At 39.1% G+C, this 25,622-nt stretch overlaps 1 protein-coding gene across 1 annotated transcript; it reads right to left on the reverse strand.

Moving 5' to 3' along the window:
• Positions 1-2,582: 2,582 nt before the first annotated feature.
• nagpa (N-acetylglucosamine-1-phosphodiester alpha-N-acetylglucosaminidase) lies at positions 2,583-25,182 on the reverse strand. The gene is made up of 12 exons (XM_080500809.1): positions 25,051-25,182; positions 22,494-22,699; positions 21,306-21,573; positions 18,719-18,858; positions 16,445-16,553; positions 14,067-14,195; positions 13,652-13,857; positions 11,659-11,706; positions 9,929-10,057; positions 8,970-9,101; positions 6,662-6,743; positions 2,583-4,231 (listed from the first exon to the last, which is right to left on the reverse strand). Exons 1-12 carry the CDS (start codon positions 25,131-25,133, stop codon positions 3,916-3,918), a joined length of 1,848 nt encoding a protein of 615 aa, XP_080356935.1. The 5' UTR covers positions 25,134-25,182; the 3' UTR covers positions 2,583-3,915.
• Between the last annotated feature and the right edge of the window lie 440 nt (positions 25,183-25,622).

Genomic DNA, 25,622 nt, shown 5'->3' on the forward strand with positions numbered 1-25,622 from the left:
AAAAAAATATAACTTTTTTTTTTCCTTATCCGAGTTTCAAACATGACTTTTAGTGATCAGGCGATCTCTATTTGGAATTACAGTAGTGGTAATCTGTAACAACATTTCCCATGCAAAGTGAATGGGAGTTTGGTGGAAAGCAATAAAAACCTCCTCCCTCTCCAACGCCAGGTGACGTTGTATACTTTGAGCTAGAGACTTATGGCAAGGCGCAAAGATGACTATTTCTAGGTTTCCTGTTTATTTTTAAGGTCACCGTACTTTTAAGCACGAAACTTGATTTTTAATTTCAAAAGGTTGCAGCATCTGTCCTCTATTCAGATGTGACAACGTCTCTTTCCCCACCTTCGAACAATTTGATTCCGTGAGCCTTTAAGTTGCATGATTCAAAATGATTGTTGGACGCATGTTGCGTCACACAACCTGTAAAAGACGTCAGCGGTCACCTCCGTAGACATGCAGTGTAAACAAGGTTATCGAACGCGGAGCAGACCGCCGCTGACGTTGGCAGCGAATGACCAATTAACTGACATCAGAGAAGTGACGTGGGGAAAAAAAACACATCACAAAACTACGCTTTCAAGAAGTGCTCTCCAACCTGTGGTACGGGACAGCATTGGGGGTGGGGGGTGGGGGGGCTGCAGGGCTTTTTCCTGAAAAAGAGTTGGGGAACATTATGGAAGTATGACAAGGCCGTCTCAAAGCAACTGAATCAGATCAACTGCACTTGGTCTTGTCAAATTGACCTGATAAAGCTGCAGTGTCCAATAAACGGGAACACAGATGTAGAGGAAAGATCGGATTGAAGCCCCTGAAGAATCAAGTACACATTTATTGTCTATTCAATAAGATTTGTTGCTGTATCTTATCGAACACGCTTATTTTAATTAATGTAGTGCACGGCAGAGTTCTTGTTTCACCTTTTTAAGTCGAGTAAATTACCCGATTTGGTTTCTTCGACGTCAACACTTGTAAATACAAGACAATTATATAAAATATGCTTCAATAGTTGGTTGCAGCAGGTAAATTGAGTCATTTATTTTTCAACATTTTTTTTAAAATTCCCATAAAAGCCTGTAGTGATGTTGAAAAGTCTTAAAATGACATAACTGAGAGACTGAAAGTTTCAATTTAGTTTGACGAGGGCTCTTTAACCCTTTATAGGGCAAGCATCCATATTACTTCTGCATGACGACTGTTAATCAGTTCTCACAATAATAGGCATGTTGAGGACAGTCCAAATATATAACTGATACACGTCTCATAATTCACATAAACATGTTTAGGCTCTTTGCTTTGGATAAGTGTTTCTTACTGTATGTTGGTGCACCTGATTGATATTTTTGTTTTGAATATATATATACTTTTTTTCTTTTTTTTACAGATTCATAGCAAAAAAGTGGTCGATAGGACATCTATTCTCAAACACCTAATTGAAGTAGAATACCATATTTGGGATAAATTCTCGAGAATAACTCATATTGTGGCACAATGGTAACCGGGAGTGGAGAGAAGGTGCCAAAAGTATTATAAACGGTGCAATAAAATCCAGTCAGAAATGTATTCATCTTAAAGCTCTTGTAAAGATCTTTAAACTGCCAACTCGTGTAGAAATGTCGAATTTCTGAATCTCTGAGCGAGGGCTCTTTAAAAATGGTGAAAACAGGTTGATTTCTCATATCTTATCTCATGTTTCACATCCAGTGGAGAAAGTAGAAAACCTCATCAACTCATCATCAGTTCTGGGGAACTTTTGTGGGTTCAGCCTGCGGCCACAAATGACGAGATTATCTGGCGCTGATGTCATCGAGAAAAGAAGTCAATGCAGAAACTGCAAGACTGACGTCTGTGAACAACATGACTCGCATATCTGAGCTGCAAGTCTGCTGAAAAACTGCACCATCCAGTCTGAAAACACACCCGTCACAGCTGGGGCATGACACATTTGGACATGTATCTCCTTGTACAGGATGAGTTGGATTAAAAAAAAAAAACTACATTATATAATCTTAGCTGTACTAAAACAAAACCATGATAATTCTGGATTACTTCAGTTTGTTCATAGAAGACTTTGTAAAAGTTTGACTTATGTGAACAATTTCATTTTTAGAGGTTATTATGGTACAAATAAGATGAACCTGAGTGTATGTGGCACCACTGAATTAGTAAAAAAAAAAAAAAAACCCAACGACGTTCAAAGTGAAACTAGAGCCAGGAGGATTATGGTGGCTAGTCTGCAGCTCATGAACAAGATCAGAGGTCGAGTCAATGCCCTGCCTGATGCTAAAATTCCCCCAAAAAGGTGCAGTGACCTGCAGGTAAAACCTCAGCCTCAGCTGACCTGCTTGTCTCTGAAAACAAACAAGCTGCTGAATCACATTTATGGTAACTGTTTGCTGATGCGTGAAAATAAAACAGACAAAAGACAATAGAGTGTTTCTAAAAAAAAAAAAAAAGAAAAAGAAAATCGTGGCACATGTTGATATTGTAAGTGACGTATGTAAAACAACCCCCAGACACATTTAATCCAAAATATGACAACATTGGAGTTTATTGTCACATGAATGTTAAAGATTGAAGGTTTTAAGTGAACACCTCGGATGTTTGTACGTGTGATGAAGACCTGCTGGGGAGAAATCCATGGGATTGGCAGTGAACATCCAAAATCCAAAGCTGTGGTCCAGTAGGAGAAATAAAGATCCACGTTTTGAGATCCTTTGACATTTTCAAGTCAAACTCCTCGTTTCAAGCAGAGAAGTGCAATCATATGTTAACATTCTCTGAACATTCAACATCAGTGAGCTACCATGTTCACGTGGAAATCGCTTCATTATTCAACATGACAAAGATTGCAAAAAGCTCACTTTGTGTCCCCCCATTTAACACAGAAAAGAAGAGCATTTTCCCAACTGCAGTCCCGTGGCACTATTGTGGACAAAGATTAGAACTGTTCCCTACAAAGACAAATCCCAGCATAAAAAAAACCACAGCACAGAAATCTGGACGAGTTCCTGTGACGAGCTGTAATCAAAACAATTACATAAAAGAACAGGTGAATAGAAACTCGCTCAGTTAAAAACAAAAAAAAGAGAAATAACACCCTTCTTTCATGCATTTCATTATCTTCATGAATTATATGATATTGGTCGTTTGAGACAATTGTGCTATTCGGCTAATTAAACATTTTGAAAGATAATGTGGACATTCACCCCTTGTTCACTTCACATTCAGCTCGGTGCAGAAACCCGAGATAAAAACTCAGACTGTGATGATAATGTTCATACTGTTTAAACTGAATGCTGATTTCAATCTCTGTTAATCTCTGAAGATTAACTCAAAAAATAGAAAGACACTTTCGTTGATTGTGCATGGCACACAATCGTTTGTCTGGTATATCTATGATTTGATGCCCACCCAATGAGTTTGGAGAAAACCTCAATGATTTGATGGGGAAGTGGCACTGCAGTTTTTCTATAGCTTTTGCTAAAATCATCATTTTAACACAAAAGATTAAACGCTTGCGACAGAAATGTTAATTTGTCAAAACACCCAAAACATCTCTGAAAAAACCCCCCCAATCACAAGTATCAAAGTTACTGCAGTCGTATATAAAAAATACGACTATTCCATTCCATTTGTGTGTCCTTTTCATAAGCTGCTTATTTGTATAAATATCCCAGAACATTAAATAATCTTCAGATTCAATGCTGTTTTCATTTATAAGATAAGGCTTTCCCCACTCTTTGTCAAATTCAAACATTTTGGTCTTACAGCCATAAAATGAAGGGTTTCTCTGCAAACAGCTGCCGTGCAATTTGATATAAATTATGACAAACGCAACGAAACTGCTTCATTTTAGCACGACTGGGAATTCCGTCAGAATTAAAGCCCCGCATAAACGGAGATGAGTGAGCTTCAGTTGAGTCTTTGTGTGTAAACACTGTCCTCACTCACTGTCCTCGGGCTTCTCGGCTGCTCCGACTGAGACGGAGACCAGATTTCATCCTGAGAGTCCGAGTCGTCCAGTTCGAACCCCGCGCTCCCGGACTTCCCAGCGCCCGTCCGGGAGCGTGAGGCGGCCCCGTTGATGTCCATCAGAGGGACGTAGGAGTAATCCTGCCGCTCGGGGAAGCCCGGAAACACAGAGTGGCGGTACGCCTGAACCAGGTGAATCGTCAGACTGGAGAAGAGAAGAAAAGCCAGGGTGAGAGTGACTGCGAGCCATGTTCGCCTGAGGAGAGAGAGAGAGAGAGAGAGAGGGAGAGGGAGAGGGAGGGAGATCAGGATCACGGCAAAATGAAAATGTTGGGACATGCAACAATGACGCTAGAGGCATTAATACTGAATACAGTTTCAAGAGAAATAAATATAGATGCATTCACAGATTACATAGATTAATATATTAGTGAATTTCAACCCATCATTAAACACTTAACATCACTCCCACTTAGAAACAAATGTAGAGAAAACAACTAAACAGTTAATGACACTCTAATTATTTACATTATGATATAGTATTAGGAACCCAAGAAAGATCATTCACATGTTTATTATGTCACACAGTCACAAAATGTGTGTGTGTGTTATGACTCTCTTAAAAGGCCTTTTAAGATCTGCAAGAGGTTGAATATAAAGACATTTTTGAAAAAGTTATCAAGACAGTAACTGATGTCAGTGTTGTCTCATCATACGAGCACGCTTCTTTTCAGTGAGATCAATTTTAAAGATTTAACAAGAGAATGTTGCATCTTTTTTTGTTTTTCGATTGCTTCTATTCGACGTCACTGCAACCATTGGCACGCCCTGCCTCCTCTATAGTTACACGCATATCCATGTGCTTGTCAAGCAACATCAGGAGGGTCAAACAAACACCACAGGGGCCAAAAGGAGCCTACTGGGGTTTCAATCTGACCTGCAAGATGACTTTGTTAAGTGTAAAGCAATCAGTGTTTTCGAAGGATAAACAGACCCGAACTGATCAATCGATACTCAGCGATTCTTTGTGAAGCATCATCAGCATCAAGGCCACGCTGTGAGGATGAGTTTGTAAAAACATGCCTGAAGGCAACAAAATGCTCACAAATAAAAGCACTTATGTGACATTTTTACTGTGTTTTGCTCCAGGAAGGACAGTTAGAAATGGCACGATGCTGAAACTGCACAAATTTCTCAGTAAACTTCTACTTAATGTGTTCGTCCCTTTCTGCACTAAAATAAAGGACAATATTCAGTGTTTACAAAATAAAAGTCAATTTAAAGGTAGTTCAAGAGAGTGACTACTGAACAAGAATGATTTTACATAAAACTGCTCAAATTGCTTTTTCAAAATTTTAAAAGGATACACTTTTATTTTAATTAACTCGATATTCATATTTCAAAAGTTATCAATGTTTTCATTAGTGTAATAAATTGTCAGATTTTATTTGGTCTGATCATTGTTTTGTGCGACACCGATTATTTATAGGCACAGTAATATTGTTCATTCCACAACAGAAGAAATATGGATGTTGACTGCAATTAGGTGGAAAAAACTAATTGCTTCATATATCAGTCTAGTTTGAAAATGCCAAATATCGACATACTGAATACTTGGGGGGGGAAAAAAATTCAATACGGGGCATCTGTGGCTGCAACGTTCACAGTGATTGATGAGCTCATAAGTGGGGCTTTTATTCTGTCTTCACTTGTTTTTTGTGGTGGTTTCCTACATTGCATCTCAAGTATAAAAACACCACGGTAATGTGATTGGATTTCTTTGTTACATGTACCAAGATTTACTGACTTTACAGAGGTTTTTTCTTTTTCAAATTTTCATTGTATTAAAGCCGTTGTACATTAAAAAGGTGGCATGTATGAAAACATTCACAGCTTCTTTTCTGGCTCTTCTCGAGTTCTGTAACTTCATCATATTGACACAGATGAACAAGTACTGTGTGAGTAACTTCCCCCCACCCTCTAATCTGATGGCAGGTTGTTGTGGACACAGAGGTTTTGGGGGAAGGGGGATTTTAACCCTGTTCAGCTCGCTAACAGCTCCGACAGACTGTATATCCAGCTCAGGGCTGGAATCTGTCCAATTTTTGGTCACGCAGGAGTTAAAACTGACAAGTGAAAAAAGAAAAAAAAACTTCCTTTCTCTTTCTCTGGGACCAGAGTACCCAGTCACAAAGCATTTACCAGACGCCATAGCAACAACTCACAATCCCTAACTTGCATGTGAAAGGTAAGGAGGCTAATGAATGCACCCCATCCTCCGAGTGTCAGCCTTGTTTACATGTAAAAAGAAAGTCTGAAACAAAAAGAGACAATTGCAGATCATGGACTGCCACAGAATTGCTTATTTAATTTCATCACTGGGATCGGATCTTCACTTCTGATTCAGAACTGTTGTGTTGAGATGTCATTGATACAATGATAGATAGTGAAATGTAACACTGATGTTGGTGTTTTCTCGGCATCTGACTAATTTATTTAACCAAGCTTCGCCATCTCAACAAATGAGAAAAACGAAGCCACACAAGCAGAAAAGATGACGCTTAAATAATGTACGCCTAACCAGCCAGAGAGAAAGACCAGCTGTAGTTTAAATTTAGGATGAACCGCAGAGGTCAGAGGTCAGAGGTGGGGGGTGGGACTGGGCTCTCTGACCCTGGATACTCACTCTGTCAGATAAGGCTGCTCTCTGTGAGATTCTTCCTCTTGTTTCCAAGATGTAAACATTTGTGTCGCCAGACAGTGTCCAGCTGAAGAGGAGAGAGGAAGAAAGACCAAGACATCGGTGAAGGACAAATAACCCTCAGACATGTCCGCTCATGACAGAACCACATCGATCTGGTTAACCCACAATGTCTCTGGAGACAATAGTTGAGATAAACACAAACACAAACAAGCTTCTTGTTCAAGATTACTTTGTACTTCAATCAAATGCTTCATAGCGCCATTGACTCAAGTTACTGTTACTATTATTATTATTAACAATGGCTGTTACCGCATATTTGAGGCTCTTTAAACACAACAATGATTATCTGAAAACTATTGATATTTACATTTTACTACTTTGATACACAATTTAAGGGACCGAGCAGAGTGAAAGTAACAATGAAAGAAGCTTCATGAATGTATACCTGGAAACTTCACTTTTAATTATGATACAGTATTTAATTATTGTTCAGTGGCCACAAAACATCTTGATATAGTTTACATAACTGCTGTGAGAGGAAAAAAAACCCAACAAACATTGACAACTACCACTGTAGAGTTTCAACCAAAAACTGTGTAAACTTCACGAATGGCGCCATTGCTGGATGTTATATCAGTTATATCAGAGTCGACAGGGTGTGTAGAGGGAAGTGACATATGATTAAATAACAGAAACACTAACACGGTGTCTGTTACAGTCACTACGTTTTTGCTAATTGTTCTGCAGGTGGAGGGACGTTTACAGGCACGCCACGCCTGCTCTGTGTGGACAAACAGCAACAGACAGAGAGTCGTTCCAACTTCGGCTCTATGCAAATATTCAACTTGTTTGCCAAGTGTCAGCTCACACACTCTCAAACAAAGTTGAATCTGATAAACACAATGAGTGTCACGCATATCAAATGTCTCCATTCGTCGACACAGTGTTGGGAGTTTCATTGACTGTGTTTTCATAGACGGACGAGAGGGCAGAGAGTGCGTGGATCGATAATAAATGCAGATGGGTTGGTTACATAGCAGCAGCTGACTGATACAAACATAAAAAGAGCAGATCAATGCATTGACATGAATCATTATCATCTCGTCAGATTATGTTGCTAATTCTCTCTCACTTCAGATCAAACCTGTGTTTTCCTCAGCCTGGGCAGCACAGTGGGGACATTCCCATGTGGGTCATTCATTAAAATTTTCTGGCTGTAGAATGATTAAAAAATGTGAAGTGAGAGCTTCTGTTCTTTTCTGCCAAGACAACACCAACTGTCAGTATCTGACAGTTCTTAAATATGTTTGAAACTTATTGAGAAGCTGATGGCACAAATTCATGTCACACTGGGGAATCTGCAGAGGTGAGCTGGGATTATTTGAAATAGCCAAAGCTTCTCAGTGGCGATAAAAGGGTTTAACATGTTGTGTGATTGTGTGTATTAGCAGTAACTGTTTCAGAAAAAAAAACCAAACCTATTGTGCACTGGAAGTTTGGTTTAATATCAGTTTGGTGTAGTTACGGAAAAAAAAGAGAACCATCTGAAAACGAGAACAACCAAAACAGGAAATAAGTTTAAGTAGCACACGGTAAAGCCAATTTATTCACAATATAAAGCTTTCACCCTGAAACAATAGATATTAAATGGGCCATGGGTCCCTGGGGTGGGGGGGCAGTGTAATAGATGGACAGACCAGGTTGAGAAAGCTTCTTTGGAAAAACACTTTTAAATTGACATGTATGAATCCAATATGCACTACATATGGTAATATAAAATAGTAAGTATTGTCCATCAGCAAAATTCATGATGATTTTACCAGAATATGTTTTAGAAACAGAGTGGAAAAGTTTAGAGTAACAGCAAATATGTTATCAGGGATGTTTCCTGGAATTGTGCTGCATCAATGTATATTTCTGATGTACAGATTCATTTATTTTTTGTTGCAGTTTATATTCTTAATGATAAATACATTTAAATAAATTCAGTAATAAACTAAATGGGATTAATTTAAAAATTATACTGGGTTTAAATGTGCTTGAAAACTACCTGTGATAACAATAGTTAATACATCTTTGAACAATGAGACCGAATGGGAGGCCTCAACAAAACTACAGAACAGATTTATTGGAATGCACAACATGCATCTTGGTAAGTGGGAATGAGCAAAGAAACTGAAGGTTGACAATCTACAGACTTGTTGATCAATTTATCTGAAAAACCTGCAGGTGAGTGGATGAAGTCAATAATGCATATTGTTACCGCGGAACACTACGCGTGAGACTGTACCTCTGTGTAAGGTGTTGTTAGCCTCTCCTCGTAGTGTGGCGTTGCAGCTTCCTGTCTGTGGGTCACAGGGACACATGTCATCGCAGTGACACTCCAGAGCGCAGGACGGACCAAAGAAACCCAAAGGACACACTGTCAGAAAGAGAAAAGTGATTTAAAAATAAAAAATTAATGGACGTGACCTAGACTAATGCAGGGTTGCAAGATTTAGCTAAAGCTAATGGGAGGAGAGTGATTTAATCCATCCATCCCCTCAGAGAACTGTCAGGGAAGGCAGGGTGCATTCTGGGGAGGTCAAAGACAGACAACCTTGCACACGCACACACCAATAGCCACCAATGACCTCACACAATAGAAACAGGCCTGGATTCAAAATGTTATATTCTCTTGGTAAATTGCTTCTATTGATTTGTAAATGTGCACTCGTTGTGGTCTTTTTCGGTTTCTACAGATGTTGCAGTGCAAATAACACTGATGTTTATGACAACCACTTTACTGTCATAGAAGCAAAACTATGCATCAACTGAGTAAACATCAATTACAGTGTGGGTTGACTTGTTTTTTCCCCAAGTTTTTATTTATTTAACCTGTATTTTCCCATAACGACATAGCCGTAACTGGCAATAGCAACCGTGCTTTTTACAGATTTCACAGTGGTTACTGACAATGAAAAATGGGTTAAACAGACATTATCAACCAACATTGCATCAACAGTTCACAGCAACCTCTGGGTTAATGAATAAGACTGAATATTAAAGCTGGTCAGACAAAGAACCACAGACATTCATGCCGTCTGTAACTTCCCGTCTCGTCTGGGGACTCTGCTCTCAGGAAACCGAGAGACTTATAATCTTTTCTGTGGTTCCTGAACTGAGCTGACCTCTGGGCTCGACTCGACCGGTTGCGTCAGAAAGACCACGAAACCTTCTTCAACCTATTCCAAATGAATACATTTCTACCTTGTTCACAGGCGCCTCCTCTGAAACCAGGCGGGCAGGTGCAGTGTCCGGAGACGTGGTTGCAGGAGCCGCCGTTAATGCAGGAACACGTCTGATTGCAGCCGTCGCCGTAAACACCTGGAAGGCACTCTGCAAGAGAAAACGCATTTAGATGTGTCAAACTAAGCTCAAGTAGAAGTAAGTTGCATTGTTAAGCAACCAAAAAACAAAAATGCATCCCTTTACATTGGTTAAAACATTGTATATTTGAGTGAGAGCTTTTCCCCTGTAATGGTGCGTTTTTATTTATCGGTTAGTAAAATAAACCAGGCTAACAGCCTACTTTGAATCCTGAAGAGAAGAAAGGAGCTAAAATGGGTATAATCATATAAGCAGATACAGATTCAGACATTATGACAAAACTCAGAGATCAAATCAATATTGAATTCTGATTATGCAAAGCACAGCTTTAAATATAAACTCGTCTTTAAGGGTAAAATATATGCATTTCATTGCTTCATTCACATGTACTAAACTAAGACTGAGTGATATTTAAGATTCCACCAAATGAGACCAAAAGATAAAATGTACATATCTAACCCACAAATATTGCAAAGCCTTCTGTCAAGCGTCTCATTTGCTTTCTTTTTCTGGTATTTTTCTCACAGGCACACCGTGATGCTGTTGTTTAGCAAAGCAGAAGGTCATTCTGCCATTTAAGTTCGTATTAAAAAGGATGTTACATTTGACACTGAAAGCCAGCAGAGTCTGTGGCTTGTATCACTCCACCTCTACTGTGTTGAGATAACAGCTGAGGAGTGTCAACGGTTGATGGAGGCGAAGCTGTGTGCAAACATGTTGACTTTGACTGGCGCCACACTGTACATGACCTTTTAGTACTGTGAAGTACGGCCGCAAGAGCCAAGAGCTCTCCACAATAGCAAACACATTTTAATTGAAAATGACTGATTTATGAGTTGACATTTAAAACAACATTTACAAACAACAAGCAGACTTAAGACAAGTTATGTACACATGTTCTCTTTCTTGGAACTGATTATGGTTTTAGACTCGGAGAGGAGAGAGATACTATAAGCCTGGTTAGCTCAGTAACAGAAGACACTTTCACTTTAACCTAAAAACCCAGTGCAAAACCTCTTTTTGTGAGGCAGTTAAAAATTACAAAGGCAGTTTATACTTACACTTCTCTGCAGCATTTCGCATATATTTTTTTTCACAAAGTCAACTTCATGGAATGCGTTCTTCTGCCACCAGTTCGGTAACTAACTTTCTCTGCTTCATATCTCATCCCTCCATGAGGAATATTGTTGCCATCTGCATTACATACGTTTTGATCACTACTCATATGGAAAGAGTGCAACCCCTCAGTGCACAAACAAAACATATAAGCATTTTCAGTTAAACTATAAACATTTGCTATTTCAGTTACTTCTATCTTTTCTGGTCATCAGGGCTGAATTTGAATCTCGAGGGCAATTACAGCCTGCAAGGGGTCGCATTTCTGACACCTTCTGTGTGTGTGTGTGTGTGTGTGTGTGTGTGTGTGTGTGTGTGTGTGTGTGTGTGTGTGTGTGTGTGTGTGTGTGTGTGTGTGTGTGTGTGTGTGTGTGTGTGTGTGTGTGTGTGTGTGTGTGTGTGTGTGTGTGTGTGTGTGTGTGTGTGTGTGTGTGTGTGTGTGTGTGTGTGTGTGTGTGTGTGTGTGAGAGAGAGAGAGAGAGAGATGCAAGTACCTTGGCTACAATTCTTTCCTCTCCATCCAGCATCACAGACACAGCCACCTGCAACACAGTAGAAGCCCTGTAAGCTCCACTACACGCTGGTACATAGTATACTATAATTACACTAGCCTACTATTAAGTATGATATTGAAATATACTTTGATAATTTTTTTAAACACCACTTTTAGATGCTTTTGATAACAAACAGCACGATGTTTTCAGTTTTTTGTTAGTTGGGACAAACACATTTTTTTCCAAGTTGTCAAAACTTGGTTTTCTTATGCCCTGGGCTTGTACTAAACACAAATGAGTTCAGGTTTGTGTTCAAATAAGCCGATCAAAACTATGTTGTTGTTTTTTTTTTACTGAGAGACTCAACTGGAGAGATATTTAGTAATCATTGTGAACAATATTGTAATCCGTTTAATCAACGAGATTAAGAAAATACAAAATAAGCATGTGTATATAATGCCGTCTATATTTGTCAAAACAACTTTACCTTTGTGCATTTCCTTAAGATTATAGAAGCTCTTCACTATTCTAAAATGAGAGTCATCAACCTTATTAATATTTAGGGTTAGTTTAATTCAAGTTATAGAAATTAATTGTGACAATCTTTGTGAATAAACAACATGATGCTACAGCATGTGGCAGAAAACTGACATTGAATTAAAAATTGTCTGAGTGTTCGGTGTATCTTTTAGGTTTTGCAGAAATGTTTTAAAAAGAGGAGAAAACTAGTAAACAGTAGTGACAGACTGAAAATACTTTGCTTTTGCCAGAGGTCTGACCAAAGTGACTTCACTGGTTAAAGATACGGCAGCAGCAACACAAATAAGCACCGATTACAATCAAGGTATGCTAAAAGCTGAACATGGCACTAGATGAGCCAACTTGATTCCACTGATGTTGGCTGAGAACAGTAGGCTAAAATCAAGCTGCAATACAAGGAATGAACAAAACTGAACAGCAGCATATTGAGAACATGTTGCCTGGTGGAATGAGTCTTGTTACGTGTTGCAAATTTGGTTTGCAAAAAAAAAAAGCATAAGCAACACGAGAGCATGGGTATGTCCGACCTCGTACTGACAATAAGACCGGGCTTCTGCTGCTGGTAGTGAAATAGTGCGTTGATATATTATTGCTTCCTTAGTAGATGAAACTGACAATCTGTCCAGGGTGTACACCAAGTTGGGTTATTTCAGTCCATTTCAGGACACTTCCTGGTTAGTAGCATTAAGCTGGTATATAGAAATTGAATGGACGGATGAGCGCTGCATGGTGGTACAGTTGTTTAATCTTTCCCTTCTTAGCTTGACAACCTCTCTGTTGACAGCTGGCTCGAGGCCTTTATGCAAGAAGTTCGCATGTTTTTGTTGTTGTTTTGTTTGTTGGCTAGATTTCTCCTGGTAATTCGGCTTCTTCTCATGATCCAAAGACGTGAAAGATTTATGGCGACAGTAGATTTCATTACCCACAGTCACACACTCACACTCTCATGGCGAGCAAGATGCTCGACATCATTGGGAGAAGTATGAAGCTCAGTGTGCCAAAAACAATACAACATATCAACAGGGCGAGATCAAACCAGCAGCCTTGGAAGATTACCTTCTCTAGAAACTCAATGGCAGCTGCCCCACCTACTTGGTTGAACTCTGCTATTGTTGTTAATCATGATCAGTTGGATGACACACCACACTCAAATTGGTGTCTTTGATCATGACCAAGAGTTCACTGAACTTATGTGACCTCCAGTCACCAGATCTCAATCCAACTAAACACCTTCAGGTGTGGAATGGGAGATTTGCATCATGTCAATATTGAGCCAAATGAACTTTTAAAGCACGTTGTTGAATGTATGCAAGGGGGAGTTCAACCAAGTAAGAGCAAGGTGGAGCCAATATTGTGTCTGCTGATCGCACAAGCAAATCTATCCTGTAACATCATTGGTAACTGCTTTCTTTGTTCATGGCCTGGTGTCGCCGAGCTCCGCCTCCAGCCTCACCTGCAGTGCAGACACCGTGGGGGCCGCAGGCGGGCGGCCGACACACCAGGGAGTCACAGGCGGCGCCCCGCCAGCCTTCCCGACAGCGGCAGCGTCCGTCCACACAGTCACCATTTCCACTGCAGTTTGCCGGCTGGCAGTGGCGGTGGTGAACACACAGGATGGTGGACACGTTTCGATGGCAGCGCCACCTGCTGTCGGATTCACTGGGAGGGCAGCGTGAAGTACGGACAGCAAAGAAGGAATAAGGAGCAGTGCAGTTCCAATTATTTATCACAAACACAACAAAAAGCATTGCATAGTTGTCATGTTATTACATTAGAAATACAGTAGCTAAAATATTGGCAGGTAATACAATACTGGCCGTTGTAAGACTATTTAAGTGTAGCCTCAGGTGTCAGACTTAATGACTCACCAATGATCCGAGGGGTAGCTGGCCAATGAGCCGTTGACCACGTAGGTGGAAGATCCGCCTCCGTCCAGATTAATGGCATTGACCACTCCATAACTCTTCAGGTATTCAGCCACCTCCCACAGAGTCATACTGCCAACCGGAATAAAGCAATCAGAAAAGAAAGCTGAAGACAATCATGATTTAAAAAATATGTACGAACACACACACACATATATATATATAGATTGGTTTTTTTTTTCTTTAAACATAGTGGATGTCATATATAAATGATGTTGGATGAGGTCAAAACATTTTTTTTTTTTTTTTACTTGCCATCTCAAAGGGAATAGAAGGCTTTTTAAAGCTGAGAAAGTATTTTTTGGTAATCTCTAGTTTATATTGAGAAACAATTCAGATTGCAATCACAAAAAAATACTTAAAAAGTGATCTTCTGTTTTTCTCCATGAAACAAAGCAAGATAGTCGTATCAGAATGCAAACAATGGTATGACAAATGAAACTCCTGCTTGTCTCATTACATTGACTTGCAGAGAAATGTAACTCATTGGACTAGATTTATTGGGATTTTGTTTGCAGAATTGTTCAAAATAAATGTGGAGGACGCGAGTGCAAAGACACAAGAGACTGATGGCAGAAGAAGAGAAGGACGGCTTTGTGCTGAGGATTGTGTGACTTTGCGTTGAGACAGTGAGTGTCAATGGAAATCAAACAATTGATATGTTGGTGCAGCTTTTGTTTGCATGTATCAGTATCACTGAGCTCAGATCAGTTAGATAGGGTAACCTCTATGGGTCGCAAAGGATAAATTGTCCTGGATCACTTACACAGAGCTGCTTGTGCCAGGCGTCTCAAACAGACACACCAACAGGCCGTGCCAAAGGGAAGACGGTTAAAAGATGACGTAGAACGTGGATAAAATACTTTTTTTTTGCAACTTGCATTGTTGATCCGGTCAGTTTTTACACTGGACACCCTATGTCAAGGTCGAAACTTTCATCCAATGCACCAAACAGCAAAGAATATGTGCTTTGCTTCTCAGTGAAAAGTGACAAATGACATGAAAAAACTAAGAAATGTACCTTAAATGTAAATTTCAACAAAAATATTCGAGTACATATCATGCATTTATATATTTTACAGGGTATTTTAGATGGAAGCTCTTTATTTGTGGTTTAATCAACCGTCGTTGATTTGCCTTTTTTTTTTTTCAAACTGTCACATTGAGTGGATTAATATTAGTCTTTAATTTATTTCTAAACTTGTAATAACTTATCAATCTCAAATTACTTATTTCAATACAAATAAACACACGTGTTGAGATCTGTTTGCTTTTGCCTCTGTTGTTTTTGAGTTTCCTTAAAGTTAATTATTAAAAAAGAAGAGCTGTATGTAGCCACAACAGGGAAAATAAATGTAACCTGTGATTACAACAATTTGAAGGGAATAGAAGGTCAGTTTCTGCAGGTCATTGCTTCACCCGAGCTGATTTTTACATGTTTTATTGGGTGGCTGCTATGGAATGGAGATATAAATCAGCTGTTGTGTTTTTACAAAGAAAGATCATTAAGAACAGCACATTAATCTCTAGTGTCATTGAAGGGTCACTGCAGGGAGGGAAAAGGGAGCTCGAGATCAATACAATTGAGAGATTGGGGGGGGTAGTGTCACCTCGTGTCAAAGAGTCCTTTCAGGGATTAAACTGTCCTCTTTTTTTTTTTTTTTAACCGCGCCCCTGTTTACTCCATTTTAACAGATTGTCCTCCAGTGTCTGTAAACACAGTCTTCTATCACTTCTCTGCAGCAGAATGAGTTCATCCTCCCTCCGCTGTGTTCTGTGTTTTTCTGCCCTGTGTTAACCTAATAAACATTTTCATAACAATTATTAACCATGACATGAAAAGCATTTAGACACCACAACCAAGAATAATCTTCAGCATCTTTTTCATTGGAAATAAATATGAAAAGTCTTTATTACCAAAGAGGATCACGAGCTACTTCCTGAGTGGTTTTGGATTAAAGCTTATTTTAGAATTCCAACTCGTCTCCAAGACACTTAAAATGAATTCAGTTCTATCAATGGCCGTTTTAATAAACTAATTAATAGTTTTGACCTCCGATAATTCTCTGTCAGTATTTCTTCTCAAAAAATGAGGAACAAAATGCTGTGACAGTGGATCTATATATATATATATATAAAATCATCTTAATAATTAATAATAATGTCACATCTCTCAGCATTCTTTATTACCAAAGAGGATCACTATCTACTTCCTGAGTGCTACTTCTATAAAACGCTCCATGTTTCAATAACTGTTGCAGACAGGATGTTTACAGGAGAAGTGAGATGTAAAAGCTGCTTGAGCTTCCATCTTTTCTTACCCCCTGACTCCAGTCTGTCCATCGATATGAAACAGGATCAGCTTGCCCTCTGCGTCGTGGCCCACAACTGTCCTGGCTGACACCACATCCACAAACGTCCGGAGGGACCCTGAAGAAGAACAAGAAATAGGTTTTTCCTCATTCTTTCTTATTCATTAATACAAGTCAATCCTGGAAGCAGAAAATGTATATTATATCAATTGTTACAACATACAATTATGCAAAACAAGCTACATTCATAGAAATGTGCATTGAGCATTGGTAGAATAAACTCGAGCTCAGTCGTTTAAAAGTTTTGTCTTTTGTGACAAATATATTTCTCGTACTTTCATGCTTTTTGTGAGACCAAATCAATATGTACACAAACCACAGAGGTGGTCGCGCAGATGGAAAACACACCAGTGTTACACATTATGTAACAGCGGTTAAATTTTTAATCCAAAGCTCGCTCTGCCTCGCTTACCGGCACATCCATTAACTAATAAATACTTTAGGAACAGGGCAACAGCCATCAGGAGAATGAGGAATAACGATCACTGGAATAATGCAGGCCATTGCAGCTTTTTTAATGACCTATAGCCAGCTGCATCAAAGTTCAAAACGCAGGTATGGCCACAAGCAATTTCTCAACCCTAATTAAGACTCAACTATTAAGACAACGGGTTGCATCAGACTGAATAGATCGGTTTGTTCCTTCATGTGTTAATGTTCTTTCTAGAAGATGTAAAGCTGAATAATTGGACCGCAGCAACACAACGGCCCATTCCAGGGCCCCTTTCAGGCAGATTTTACAAGCCAAAACTAAGTCGTTTCAAGCATTTTACATGCAGAGCCAAGAGTTTGTTGGACTCGGTATAAAACAGATCAAGATGCACGCAAGACAGCATATGAAGCAAGATGTTATCTCTAAATCCACCAAACGTAGAGCGTGCAATGATAAACCTATGAAAGACTCTTTATTAAGCTTTCCCATCAAATTTTTTATGAAACCGCCTGATAATATTCATCCCGTCAAATCTGCGACAGATTAGTGATCAGATTCAGCCAGGCAGTGAAAGGATGAGTAACTGTATACACCCACGACGCAGTTTAAAAGGATTGGGAATCTGCAGTGTCTTCAGTACCAATTAAACAAAGGATTAGCAGGAGATGAATCAGCTTCTGTTCTTTTCACCACACATGAACACAGTGTTTGAAAGAAGTTTAACTTTTTGTTTTAAAATATCTTGGAGAACCAGGCACGGTTAATGCGTAGCAGGATCAGATCTCTTTGTCTCTTCATGTAAATCCATAGATTGGGACTCTGTGGGGGGGGCAACTGCTCTCACATTCAATAGAGACAATGCGCCCGGTTTGAGTCCAGGGGGATGTTGAGGACCTTTCTTCTATGTTCTACCTACAACTGCATGGGTTTTTCTTTTCACTGGTTTACTCCCAAAATTAAAAAATTACATCACAAGTCTAAAATCTTTGAACAGCCTATATTTCACAACAGTGGTGGAAACAACTTTGCTCGATATTCAGCTAAATATGCTGTAAATAACAGATATTACATTCGATATGAGTTAGCAGATTTTTTTTCAAAATATAACTTATGTTATATCTTGTTGTATTTTCCAAGATCTTGTAAAGCACTTTCAATAGGCTTGTATCTGAAGGGCTATAAATACACTTTGCTTGCATATACTGTGCCAACCTAATCATGAGGTCAAATATCCCTGTCCCGAGATCAACCCCATCAAGTCAGTTCAGAAGAAACTTTTACAGTATCTATATTAGATATTAAGGTCGAAACCTGATCTGAACTTTGGTTGGCTCTCACTTACATCAACTCTTTAGTCCAACAGGGGAGGGCTGGGTATTTTTGCGGTTAAATCAGGTCACAGAAGACTTTTTTTTGTGTTATGCAAACACCTGAGGGAAGCGTCTGAGATGTGATTACATGTAATTACAGCTATGCTGACCTGATCTCCTGCTGCAGCCTCGCAGTCTGGGCTGAGATCAGGTGAACCAGCAGGTAAAAGCGAAGGTATTTGAAAAAGAAGCGTTGGTAGGTTACCTAATCTGTGGATACTTAGAAGAAGAAAAAAAATTCTCTCTGTAAAGCTTATCTGCATTTTAGTTTAACCGTTTATCTTACAGCTTCCAAAACAAACCAGAATTTCATTTTCTAAGTAAAAATGTCCTCAGTTGTCACAGATAAAAACATTAAATTTTTCTCGGGTCAAAGGTGAAACTGCAGTCGGCGGCGTGGCGGTGGATGAAAGAGAGCACCTGTCTCCTGCGTCTTATCACACTCGGCCTCCAGGCTCTGGCTGATGTAAACCGTCCTGTTCCTCAGTAGCCATATCACACCACTGACCAACTGGACAAACGGGTTGGACCGGTCCAAAACGTCCTCCTGTGACAGATACCTGCATGAGCAGAGCAGAGGCGAGGCAGAGAACAAAACATCAGCACTGCCAAAAAACTGGATCACAACATTAGAGCCAATAGATGTCTTCAGTTAAAGTCACAAATCCAGTGATACAATTTGACAATACAATCTTGAGCCGCAAAACATATTTAAACTTTCAAATGAAAACAACACAGCTTATGAAGTTACACTCATGACGTTCTTTAATGACAGACATGTGATTTACCCATTTTTAGTGGTTTCACCTTTTTAGATAGTAACTTTTTAAAATATTTGAGATGTTTTACATACATTACCAATTTTGACTCCTTTAGATTTTAGATAAGAGTTTGACTTTTTGAGACCTTTTGGATAATTTTCCTCTTAGTTTTGAGCATTTTAGCCCTTTCTATCTTAGTTTAATCTATTTCTGTTTCTATTCACTTGATTTGAGCAATTGTAATGGTTTTTGCAATTTTAGGAGTTTTTCTCTCTTTAAGGCCACTTTTAACAATTTCAACTGTTATAGTTGTTCTTAACCTTTTATGCCAGGAGACATAAACCCCATAGAGTCATTTTAAGAAAACAAACAAAGCCCAAAAAAACACAGACTGTCACAGCTGGCATAGATTACAGGCCAGAGAAAGAGCAGGTATTTGGAGGAACAAGTCTCAAAGCATAGAGACATTGCAAATCGTATCATTATGGCAACGCACAACAGCAATAACACGTTTTGCAATACTGTGCAGCCCTTGTCTGGATAAATACTTTAGAAATGTTTAACCAAATATTGATTGTTAAACTAAGTCGACCATTTTAAATAAAAAAAAAAAGAGATCTAAGACTGTATAGCATGTCGCTTCATTGGTGGGAATATGCAGTACGAACAAACACCCTGTTTTCATATGATTGGAGGTGTTGATCTTTGACAAATCCCATAAGAACACACATATCTTGACAGTTAAGCATAAATTGGTTTGACGTGTAAAACCAGGCTGCTAAATTTTTCTCACTTGACTGGAGCTACTGGATCATGGCTCAATAAGGAAACGCCAATGTTGTGGGCTGAGATAAAGATCATAGAGGCAAAAATGAAAACACATCTGATCTGTGTGTAAAGAAGCAGTAAGCACAACCCAACAACTACATATCTGAAAGGTAACGTTGCGTGGATAAAGCAATCACTTCCATTTTAAAATGACATCCTGGTTTGTTATTTGCTTATTTGGCACATCTAGGAAAACGTAAACCGCCAAACAGGAGAGTAAATTGTTTATTTTTCTATTTAAACACCAATGTCTCTCTGTGTTTCACCTGGAGGACAAACACGGTGAATTTGAATTCCTGGAATTCTTTAACCTCGGTTATCAAACAAGTTAAATAGATGTTTTTTTGTGCTTTATAGGTAAACAGTGCAGGCACGTGTGTGACAATGTGTTGGCAATCACTGCATCATAAAATCTACCTCTGCCCTCAGAGAGTGATCACTAAATGACGGTGGATTTAAGAAAAAATAGGTATTTATTTATTTATAATGTGCATCACTGGCGACAGCACTGAATAATATAAAGTGTGTCAAACGTATGGCCTGCGGGTCAAAGCCAGGCCACATGATTATCCATTTCTACTCAGGGAATGACCATGTAAAATGCATATGGTTTTGGACATTTCACACTTGTGAATATTTTTAATCAAAAATACTTTTTGTGTCAAAATACAAAGAATTTAGAGTCGCCTTCATTTTTTGATTTTTTTTCTTTTTTTGCTGAAAGGTTGGTCTTTCCTGCGCGTGAAGTCAGAAGTTAAGAGACGTGCTGAAAAATGACCTGTGGTCACATGACATGCTGTTTGTGACTGCTTAAAGACTTTTGATAAAATCTGTGGCTTATCAAAATAACTGAAGGCTGCAATCTCTCAGCTTGTTACAGCTTGTCTTTTGTATTTCCAGGAATTTGGAGTCAACATGTAAACTCGCATTCATGAAAAGTATAGAGGTTTTGCCAGGGTGATGGGAGGCATCGCGATAGGAGACGTAGCTGGAGCAGAGTCTGCCTGGTCCTGCATTTTAAACAATTTGGGTAGCTTATCATTTATTTAAAAAAAAATTTTTATGTTTCTCCTCCATTTTAAGATCAAATAAAGCAAGAATGAATCAGTAAAACAAAAAGAGGAGAAATTGCTCCCAGAAATAAACACAACAAAGTAGAAGTAAGAATAAACAAAAGTCCACTGTTGATGTATCTTGTCATAAAAAAAGTAGTGCAGTGAGGTGAGGTGGCAGAATGACGATTAAGTGATTGCCATCAGGTGCACATGCGCTAATGTTGCTGAATGTTGTGAGGCAGGAGTGCTCACCAATACAACACTAATTCCCAAGAAAGCAATTAGATTAATTTGATTTCAGATTTCAGTCCAACTTGTCCAATAAAAACTGCCGTCAGAGGTCTCCAGTGTCACAGCTCTTACCCAAACACCAGAGTGCCGTCCCTCCTGATTCCAAACTGGGCGTTCTGCACACCGCCGCTGTCTTGCACCGCAGTGCCGTCGCTCACCAGGTTACCCAGACATTCGCCCGACTTGGTGTTGAAAAAGCCGGCGTTCTGGGCGTACAAGCACCCCGCAGCTTCGGCCGTCTCCGCCACAGGAACGGTGCGATTCCCCCCACAGCCGCCGGGTCCTCCCGGCTCCAGCACCGACACGGACCTCAGCGGGTCGTGGACCACCGTCATGTGACCTACAGCAGCAACAACATCCTTTCAGCAAACTACGGAATGTCAAACACGCAAACAATATTGCCTCATACAAACAGTATAATCGTGTTTTTAGTTTTCATTATGGAGCTTTAATTGTCGGTAACCCGACGGCTTCTTTCAGCTCAGAGAGGTCAAAGTGCATCAGAGGTCAGGATATAAATAAATAACCAGAGGAAAATCAATCTCATATTAATTAAGGGGCGACAGACAGATTCAACATGTACGCACTTCATTAATACTTTTTTCTTTAAGTAAAGCCTGGAGATATTTACAGGCAACACCTTCAAGAACCAGATATTATTTGTGCCCGTTTTAGAGCAGCGACTCTGAAATGCTCCTTTTTTTAACTACACAATAAAAAACAAAAATGTATTTAGCATCGTCTATATTAGACTTAATAATTGGTATCATAATGCTTTGAAATGTGAGGGGAGAGCCACCTTTGGATACTGTACAAAAAAGTTTTACATATCTAACTGAGCATGGCAAAACAAGCATGATGCTAAAAATATAACACATCAACTTCATACTGAGGACAAAAACATCCATGTGTTATGTTCAGTGAAGTGGCGACTGGCAGTTCGGAAGTCCCTTTCAAACTACAACTCAGTAGTAGACTATTCCAGAGTTTGTTTGGTTTCTTTTTTTTAATCAAAGAGCAGCTAATTGAACATAAAAGTTAATATTTCTTGCTTTACATTTCTGATTGCTGAGCATGTAATTGTAAAATGCCACTTGAGTATCTCATTTTAATTGAATAAGTCTGATTTGTGTCATAGTTGGTCATAGTGAGTCCTAGACCAGTTTAGAAATAATGTTTCCTAAAAGAAACGGGAGTAAAAAAAAAAAAAGAAAGAAAAAAAAAAAAAAAGCAGCATTTATTAGAGACACCATGACTGACCGTAAACCATTCTGGAGCTTCCTCGCACGTCCGACACAAACGACTTTGACTCTGCGACCGGCTGCCCGCTGTGGCCGCTGGACGGCCAGCTCTCGTAAGTCCGGTTTCCATGAATGATAGCCTGGCATTCTCGGACGTGGCGGTGAGAGCGGGAGGGTCTGTGACCGGGGGGGTACGGCAGCAGGAGGTCATCGTTCATAGAAATGCTTAAAAAAAAATAAAAAAATTATATTAAAAAAAAAAAAAAAAGGATAAAGAAAAAAGAGGAATTGTTTCAAGTGCACTGAACAAACACAAAAGCAAAAGTTGGATTTATGGAAGGATACTACAAAAATCCAGAAAAAGTATAAAACTTTCCGTTAAAAGTGATCCAAGACAATGCAAATTGAAATGCATTTTTTTTGATGGACTTAAGGGACTTTGTTGATGAATTTAACAAATAATAATCACATAAATAAAGTTACCGTTTTGGAATTTTCTAATCTATTGCTTCCCACAGAAATCAGTTGATAATAAAGCTAAGCTGGCACACTGTGGTAACTGGGAACCATGACGACTTTATGAACAGCATCAATCTTTATTACTTGATTTGTGGGTTGTGCATTGGTGGAGCAGTGGTTTGTGCCTTCTCCTCATAGCTAGAATATCTCCGGTTCAAGTCTGTGTTGAGTTTGCATGTTCTCCCTGTAGGAGTTGCTGGGGCTGCTGTAGGTTCCTTCTACAGTCCAAAAACATGAATCTCAGCCTTATCGGCACCTCTAAATCTTCCTGCGGGTGTGAATAAGAGAGTGTACGACACTGTGTCTTCTTAGTGTTTGCAAGGGTGAACAGCCGCACTTGTTTTGGCCACTTTAAAACACCAACTCAGTATGAAATATAGAGAGTAATTCATTGTAGCTCCATTCTTATTTTACTTTCTAGGAAAGAATAAATGACTCCTATGAATAATGTTGAGTCAACCACAGCTCGCCACGTCAACAAACGCTGCAGGACCTCAATGTAACTCACTGATTCACTGTGGGGAGGAAAAACATTCCCACCACTCTAAAAGTAACTCACCCACCGTCCCCAGGGAGGTGCTCCAGGAAGAAAATATGTTTTTAGATATGTTTTTTGGGGGGGGGAAATAAATCCTGTGTTGACTCTTTGATTTGGGTGGATTTCATCACACAGCTTTGACCAGTCAAATCAGATCACAAACGGAGGAATGTGTTTTCTAAAACCCCCGAGCTGAGCAGAACTGCTGGGCTGATTTTTCTTCTGTATTTGTATTTGGCCTGCTGCTGCTGCTCAACCCGTTTCTTAAATGTCTTGAGAATTTACAAACATACCACAATATGCGTTTCTCTCCAACAGGTTTAAGAAAATGCGATTATCAAGCACAAGCTGCCCACATTTGATTTTGCACATTAATTTAGACGAGAAATAGAACAATTCCTTTACTTCCACCCCGAGAATGGTTGGTTGAATATAAAGCTGATATTTTACAAGATAAATAACGACTTTTAAACATGAGCCTTTCCTATAACAGTTTTGACTGTGATTTAGTTTTTTCTTCCTACCTTTTTTTTTTTTTAAGTGTCTTATTTTAAAAAGGAGTTTCCTTTAAAAAGGTTACTGTGTGTATTATGCTACATTAGTTTCTCACTAAATTTGATTATTATTTAGTCTTATCTTTTTATTTACTACATAGGGATGGTCTTCGGGGGTGGCTCAGAGGAAACTGTATTCTATATAATGTTTGATCTATAATCTTACAATGCCAGTGCAATGATGTTAAAGCTTCTTCTTAATAAAATGGCATGGGGGTGTTTTAAGAGGTGATCCACTGACCATAGTTGTGAAGTCAGTTAAAAGTACACAACTAACCATCTGTAAAAACTTGTACTATGTCAACAAAATGAAAGAAGAACTTTAAAGGGTGGTTGTACCTTGTGCTCAAATGTTTTATGTGTAAAGACACGTTGCCATATTAAAATAGTACTATTACAAGACTTCAAATGCAAATTTGGCACGTTAACAGTTTTGTGTGGGAAGCTGCAAACTCACAGCGCCATCATGTGGTGAAGAAACCAATCTGCAGACACACTTTGACAGATCTTGTGACTAAAAGTTGCCGAAAGGTGTTTGCTTCCTGAATATATAAATGCAACGAGTATGTGTTAGCTACAGCGTCACCAGCTGCCGTTTAATAATATTCAATTAAATATTCTCCACTTATTGGTATCAACATTTATATATATGTTATTGGTGTGAGAGTTGACTGAAAGACTGATGAGTTCAACGAAGTGACAGTGCAAACAACAGACTGTTGCACAACACATGCTGGCAATAAGATTAGCTCAAAATTTTGTAAATTGCCAGCAAATAAAACACTACTGTACGTTAGTTAAATATTTAAAAATAATACATATCTGTCAAGTGATAAGTTAATAGCCATTTATGAGAAAAATCAAAAACAAAGTCTGAACACACTTGTCCTCATCTTCAGGCTCTGCTGACAGGAGCTAATAGGCTAGCATTAGCCGTTAGCCTCAACGGGAGCCGGGGGTCTTACCGGGAGCTTTTGGTCTCTGACACGCGCACACAAAGCCACAACAGCAGCCACAAAAGTGTACATTTCAGCCACTCTGCTGCCATAAGAGGAGGAAAACGAGCCTGGCGAAACTCCCCTCTCCTCCTCCTTCTGCTCACATCATCAAGCTAGCACATAGCAGCAAAGGAGTGGAAGCGCCGTGAAATGCACTTCCCCTTAATATACAAAATAAAATGCCAAACTATATTGTTTGCTTTGCTTCAGTATTTAAAGTCAAATCATATTTTTAAACTAAAGAAAGACTTAATTTGTCATGGTGGTAACATTTTTTTTTTTAGTTTGTCCATTTTTTTTTTTTTTCAAATGTCAGTTTTACTATTATTTTTAGAAATCGTCTATATAATAAATACATATATACCTATTTCCTTACTTACAGATAGTGTATACCTTTGATGGGGTGTCTTGTGTGTTTAATTCTACTGCAGGGGCCTTCAATTTCAACAACAGTTGTGTCATTGTTTGAAAGAAATTAAGAAAACCCCTTTTTAATTTGTCTGAAATGTGTATCAACATTTTTTTTCAAACAACAACTG

This window comes from Blennius ocellaris (assembly GCF_963422515.1).
Source record: "Blennius ocellaris genome assembly, chromosome: 8".
Taxonomy (NCBI): Eukaryota; Metazoa; Chordata; class Actinopteri; order Blenniiformes; family Blenniidae; genus Blennius; species Blennius ocellaris.